General features: G+C 39.3%; 1 protein-coding gene across 1 annotated transcript; it reads left to right on the top strand.

The window, feature by feature from the left end:
* The first annotated feature begins 1,272 nt into the window (after positions 1 to 1,272).
* LOC116219237 (zinc finger protein 658B-like) lies at positions 1,273 to 7,506 on the top strand. Its single transcript, XM_042703595.1, is given in 3 exon segments — positions 1,273 to 1,975; positions 2,980 to 3,041; positions 5,322 to 7,506. Coding segments are annotated over 3 exon segments (1,824 nt in total). The 5' UTR covers positions 1,273 to 1,366; the 3' UTR covers positions 6,475 to 7,506.

Below are 7,506 nucleotides of genomic sequence, written 5' to 3' on the forward strand. Positions count from 1 at the left end.
TTTACTTCAATGAAAAGGTAAGATTTTTGTGAATATTTTGAGTGAAAGACCAAGAGGATAAACAGCAAAGACATATTTTTTCATAGCCTGTTTTGCTCATATTTACTAGGGGTGCCAATAATTGTGGAGGGCACTGTACAGTATAAACAAGCTTAGACAGAATGGAAGCTTCCTTCAGTTTACCAGCCAACTCCCATCTTCACTCTCCTTCCCCATCACATTTCTCTTCACTCCCCCAGCCCCCATACTACACTCCTTTGTGGAGTTTCTGCAGGCTGAGCTATGGCCATGCCCACCTGAGGACTATCAGACGTGTAAACGGTTCTCATAGACATGAAATTCCTGGCCATAACCCTTTGTCATGTTACTTTGCATTCTGAAAGCTCCTGCACCTGATTGGCTAGGTTTGAATCCAGGAAGATAATAGGTCAGGCAGAAGAAGCATTATATTAACCCCACAGCGTGGAGTCAGATCAATACACTCACCTTTAAAGGCTGGCACTGTGATGCTCTGGAAGTATACAGTAATTCACCAAGGATAGTTTGACAAAGTTTAATTTTTTTCCAAAACAGAACTGAAGTCTGAAATGTCTGGATTTACTGAACCAACACAACTGCCCACTTCAGTGAAGCAGGAGATAAAAGAAGAAGAATTTGATGATTTCCTACAAGAGTATCTGTCTACATGTAAGACAGTGGAAGAAAAGCCTGGAATGGATTGTGAATGCAAGACTGAAATGAACACGTCACCCATCATGACTTTGAAAGAAGAAAAGTATTCACCAATGGAAATCAAAGTTGAAGAAGAATTTGATTTAAGAGAATATGATGACTTTGACTCTTCACCTACAAGTAAGTTGCTTGTTTATTGTTATGTGTTATATATATATATATATACAATACTTGAATTTTAGAGAATGGCTAACTTGTGCTTCACAATATGAGACCTATTCAGAGAACAGAGAACGGTGAATACCTTACTTATGGGATACTACCTGTAGTCTGCTGCATTCAAAGGAGAAAAAGTGTCTGTAATCATTTGATCTAAAGCTCTGTTATTCATGTGTGTGTATCTCATGTGTGTGTTTATATTTACATTTAGGCTCTTGGTAGACACTTTTATCCTAAGTCACTTCCAAGACATTTCTAACAAATAACCAATATATCAAAATACATATCAAATATATGTGCCAGTATTGTAGAAATTTTAAACCAGAAAGAGGAGAAGAGAGAATATATTGTTTCATTTTTTTCTTCTTAAAATATTACAGGAGACATTGAAAGGATCCAATCTAACAAGAGTTGGAATTCTGAGGAAAAAAGAAACAAAGACAGAAGTCCCAATTCCTCACACCTAACCGAGCAAATGATGACAGATACTGGAAAAAGGCCACACGAGTGTTCTCAGTGTGGAAAGGTCTTTAGTCACATGTCTACTCTCCAGACACACCAGAGGACCCATACTGGGGAAAAGCCGTATCAGTGTTCTCAGTGTTGAAAGGCTTTTAGTACAATAGGTCATCTCAAGACACACCAGAGGACCCATACTGGGGAAAAGCCGTATCAGTGTTCTCAGTGCGGGAAGGCCTTTAGTCACATGTCTGCTCTCAAGACACACCAGAGGATCCATACTGGGGAAAAGCCGTATCAGTGTTCTCAGTGTGAAAAGGCCTTTAGCGAAATAGGTAATCTCAAGACACACCAGAGGATCCATACTGGGGAAAAGCCATATCAGTGTTCTCAGTGTGAAAAGGCCTTTAGCCAAATAGGTCATCTCAATACACACCAGAGGATCCATACTGGGGAAAAGCCGTATCAGTGTTCTCAGTGTGGAAAGGCCTTTAGCCAAATAGGTCCTCTCAAGAAACACCAGAGGATCCATACTGGGGAAAAGCCATATCAGTGTTCTCAGTGTGGAAAGGCCTTTAGCCAAATAGGTCATCTCAAGAGACACCAGAGGATCCACGGTTCTGATGTGCTGCCCTGATAATACTTGATAAAGTTTTAACTTTCTTTAAAAGTTAGATGAGTTTTAAACAACATGTGATGTACATGATTAAGGCTAATTTCTTCATGTCTGAAGCATGTGTTGGGGTAGAGATTGAAACCTAAGTTTTTCAAGTGTGTGATGGTGTTGAGGAGGGGTGTGTGTGCTTGTATACAAACTACAATCTACAAGCATCTACTAGTGCATGTACAAGTAAAAGTAGTGTATGCATCAGCTGTCTAGATATGAGGCCATAAACAGATCATCATGTGAAGGCTGTGAGCTTGGCAACAGCTGAAATATGTGTTGAGTCTCGGGGCGGGGTGGGGGTGCACAGAAAGGGTTGTAGGGAACAAACCATTGTCATTGTCAAAAGGGTACACAGACAAACATGGCTACCTCGAGAAAACAGACTCTGCACTCACTGTAGTAATCGGGTAGTGGAGCATGAGTTTCTTTTCCTGTCAGAATGTAATGAGTACAACAACATCAGGGAAACCTACTTATCAAGAACAGAAGATATTTGCTCTGGGTTTATAAAAATGAAAAGAGAAGATAAAATCACTCCTAGGAGAAATAGGTGAATACATAGACCCAATATCCTTGTATCTACTCTCTTGCCACATATTGAGAGAGAATACCACATAACTGTGAATAATGAATAAAACATTAACGTTTATTGTTGTTTTCTCTCTTTTCATCGGTTAATTACATAATTTTTTTACTGAAAGGTTTGTCATTTTATTTTATAATATTTTTCACTTCACGATTTTTTACGTCATGTATTTGTCCATTATTATTACGCACACAACCCATTGCCATGCTAGTTTCTTCACGAAGAAGACTGATTAACCAGAATTTAATTGATGAAGAGTTTTAGGTTTTGCTAAATTGTCCAGACACATCAGGAAATACACACAGTAGACAAACCTTACAAATGCTCAAGATGCAGAGATGCCGTCTGTGTGAAATCACAGCCCAAGGTTCATCAGGGCATACACACAGGAGAAAAGGCCTACGAGGGTTTTCAGTGTGGAATGGCTTTTAATCAAAAGTGTCATGTGAAGAAGTATTGAAAGATACAAACAGGAAAAGTGCCTCATCAGTGGAGTGCAAGTGATGAGAGATTCCCTGCACCCTAAAATCTTATCCCCTAATGCTCATCATTTTAGAAATCTAACAGTAATGCTAAAGGTTCATCAGAGGATTCACTTTTAAGAAAATCTGTAGGAGTCCTCTACATGTGGTAAAAGCTTCAGAACTGAATGTTTTTGGGACCATGTGTCTCTACAGTCACTGTTATTTAGTGTGACCCATGTCAGGTGGGCCTGGAGATTAACACCTTCCACTGTAAAACCAAGGGTACTTAAACTGAGACTTTCTTCCTTCTAGTCAGAGAAGTTGATGATCTACTTGTGAAACCATTGCCTGACAAGTCTGAAATGTAAATCTCAAAACAGAGTCTCAAATGCTGATTAAACAACATATTGTTGAATTAACAGTAAGGAATTCAGTACAAACATACTACTAGCTCAGGATGAAGCATTACATAAAAAAAATGTATGATGCCACCATGGCTGAAAATGCACTACAGGGGAGCACTGGAGGCAGGCACTGCTAAGACCCTGATGGCCAATGACCTGATCAGACATAGCACTGCTGATAGCCTCATGTTGAGGATGAGTTGCTTTGTAAAACTTTTGCATTTCGTCAATGTTTTTTTTAGTTGGAGTACTGCCAAGAATGAAGCTATTATTATTAAAGTGAGTTGCATATGTTCTTGTGGTATTTTTAAAGTAAGATACATTATCATATGAGGTAAAAAACCCTTGAATTGTAGTTGACCTGGACACACCACCCCATTCCACAGTAAGGCAAAAACAGATGAAAAGTAAAGTATTCAGAATTAACTTGGGAAAATCTCTGGGATTCTGGTGCAAATGATAATGTCCTGTGTACTCACAACAAATATTTGTTTAGGTCCCATGAATTCTATGTAATTCCATTATTTTTTAAGTGGAGCTTCACACTGGTATGTAAGGTCTGATGTTAAACTTCCTCTCTATCCTCATATCAGTATGATAGACACACACAAAACACACATGCTAAATAAATACCCACCTACAGTATGCATAGAGTATTAACAAGCTTTGACAGAATGGAAGCTTCCTTCAGTTTACCAGCCCACCCCCATCTTTACTCTCCTTCCCCATCACATTTCAGTTCACACCCCCAGCCCCCTACTACACTCCTTTGTGGAGTTTCTGAAGGCTGAGCTATGGCCATGCCCACCTGAAGACCATCAGACGTGTAAACGGTTCTCATAGACCTGTAATTCCTGCCCATAACCCTCTGTCATGCTAGTTTGCATTTCAAAAGCTCCTGCACCTGATTGGCTAGGTTTGAATCCAGAGAGAGAATAGGTCAGGCAGAAGAAGCATTATATTAACCCCACAGCGTGGAGTCAGATTAATAAACTCACCTTTAAAGGCTGGCACTGTGATGCTCTGGAAGTATACAGTAATTCATCAAGGATAGTTTGACAAAGTTTAATTTTTTTCCAAAACAGAACTGAAGTCTGAAATGTCTGGATTTACTGAACCAACACAACTGCCCACTTCAGTGAAGCCGGAGATAAAAGAAGAAGAGTTTGATGATTTCCTACAAGAGTATCTGTCTACATGTAAGACAGTGGAAGAAAAGCCTGTAATGGATTGTGAATGCAAGACTGAAATGAACACGTCACCTATCATGACCATGAAAAAAGAAAGGTATTCACCAATGGAAATCAAAGTTGAAGAAGAATTTGATTTAAGAGAATATGATGACTTTGACTCTTCACCTACAAGTAAGTTGCTTATTTAATGTAATGTGGCATGTATATTTACAATAGTTGAATTTTAGAGAATGGCTAACTTGTGCTTCACACTATTAAGCCTATTCAGACCTATTCAGGCTATGAATACCTTACTTATAGGATAATATATGTAATATCTGTCTCCTGCATTCAAAGGACAGAAAGTGTCTGTAATAATTTTTTCTGAAGCTCTGTTATTCATGTTTGTGTATCTCTGTTTATATTTACATTTAGGCTTTTGGTAGACGCTTTTATCCTAAGTCAATTCCAAGTGATGTATATTTCTAACAAATAACCAATATATCAAAATGCATATCAAATATATGTGCCAGTATTGTAGAAATTGCAAACCAGAAAGAGGAGAAGAGAGAATATATTGTTTCATTATTTTTCTTCTTAAAATATTTCAGGAGACATTCAAAGGATCCAATCTAACAAGAGTTGGAACTCTGAGGAAAAAGGAAACAAAAACAGAAGTCCCCATCGCTCACACCTAACCGAGCATATGATGACACATACTGGAAAAAAGCCACATGAGTGTTCTCAATGTGGAAACTCCTTTAAGGACACTTCTAGCCTCAAGCTACACCAGAGGATCCATACTGGGGAAAAGCCATATCAGTGTTCTCAGTGTGGAAAGGCCTTTAGCCAAATAGGTCCTCTCAAGGCACACCAGAGGATCCATACTGGGGAAAAGCCATATCAGTGTTCTCAGTGTGGAAAAGCCTTTAGCCAAAAAGGTCATCTCAAGACACACCTGAGGATCCATACTGGGGAAAATCCACATGAGTGTTCTCAATGTGGAAACTCCTTTAAGGACACTTCTAGCCTCAAGTTACACCAGAGGATCCATACTGGTGAAAAGCCATATCATTGCACTACTTGTGGGAAGAGTTTCAGGAGGAAATCATATCTAACCTCCCATCAGATCACACACTCTGGAGAAAAGCCACATCACTGTTCAGAGTGTGGGAAGGTCTTTAGCCACATGTCTACTCTCAAGGTACACCAGAGGATCCATACTGGTGAAAAGCCGTATCAGTGTTCTCAGTGTGTGAAGGCCTTTATTACAATTGATCATCTCAAGAGACACCAGAGGACCCATACTGGGGAAAAGCCGTATCAGTGTTCTCAGTGTGGAAAGGCCTTTAGCCAAATAGGTCCTCTCAAGAGACACCAGAGGACCCATACTGGGGAAAAGCCGTATCAGTGTTCTCAGTGTGGGAAGGTCTTTAGTCACATGTCTGCTCTCAAGACACACCAGAGGACCCATACTGGAGGAAAGCCGTATCAGTGTTCTCAGTGTGAAAAGGCCTTTAGTACAATAGGTCCTCTCAAGACACACCAGAGCATCCATACTGGGGAAAAGCCGTACCAGTGTTCTCAGTGCGGGAAGGCCTTTAGTAGAAATGATTATCTCAAGACACACCAGAGGATCCATACTGGGGAAAAGCCGTATCAGTGTTCTCAGTGTGAAAAGGCCTTTCGCCAAATAGGTCCTCTCAAGGCACACCAGAGGATCCATACTGGTGAAAAGCCGAATCAGTGTTCTCAGTGTGGAAAGGACTTTCGCCAAATAGGTCATCTCAAGAGGCACCAGAGGATCCACGGTTCTGATGTGCTGACCTGATAAAACCAGATAAAGTTTTAACTTTCTTTAAAATGTCTTTGGTTTAATTCATTTTAAACAAAATGTCATGAACATGATTACGGCTAATTTCTTCATGTCTGATGCATGTGTTGGGATAGAGATTGAAACCTAAATTTTTCAAGTGTGTGATGGTGGTGAGGAGGGGTGTGTGTGCTTGTATACAAACTACAATCTACAAGCATCTACTAGTGCATGTACAAGCAAAAGTAGTGTATGCATCAGCTGTCTAGATATGAGGCCATAAACAGATCATCATGTGAAGGCTGTGAGCTTGGCAACAGCTGAAATATGTGTTGAGTCTCGGGGCGGGGTGGGGGTGCACAGAAAGGATGGTAGGGAACAAAGCATTGTCATTGTCAAAAGGGTACACAGACAAACATGGCTACCTCGAGAAAACAGACTCTGCACTCACTGTAGTAATCGGGTAGTGGAGGATGAGTTTCTTTTCCCGACAGAATGTAATAAGTACAACAACATCGGGGGAACCTACTTCTCAAGAACAGAAGATATTTGCTCTGGATGTACAAAAATAAAAAGAGAAGATAAAATCACTCCTAGGGGAAATAGGTGAATACATAGATCTAATCTCCTAGTGTCTACTCTCCTGCCACATATTGAGAGATAATACCACATAACTGTAAATAATGAATAAAACATTAACATTTATTGTTTTTTTTTTTTTCTTTTTCATTTGGTACATTACATACATTTTTTACTGAAAGGTTTATTTTATAATATTTTTCCCTTGACGATTTTTTACTTCATTTGTTTGTCCATTATCATTATTATTATTATTATTAGAAACACTATTATACACACTAAAAAAAAACTTCTTTACATGAATAAGACTGATAGATCAGAATTGAATTGATTGAGTTTTAGGTTAATCAGAGCATACACACAGGTGAAAAGGCCTACGAGGGTTTTAAGTGTGGAACAGCTTTTAATCATTACATTTGCATTTAGTCATTTGGCAGACGCTTTTGTCCAAACAAGGGAGAGAACAGTCAA

The sequence above is a fragment of the Clupea harengus genome, chromosome 24 (genome assembly GCF_900700415.2).
Source record: "Clupea harengus chromosome 24, Ch_v2.0.2, whole genome shotgun sequence".
In the NCBI taxonomy this organism is placed as follows: Eukaryota; Metazoa; Chordata; class Actinopteri; order Clupeiformes; family Clupeidae; genus Clupea; species Clupea harengus.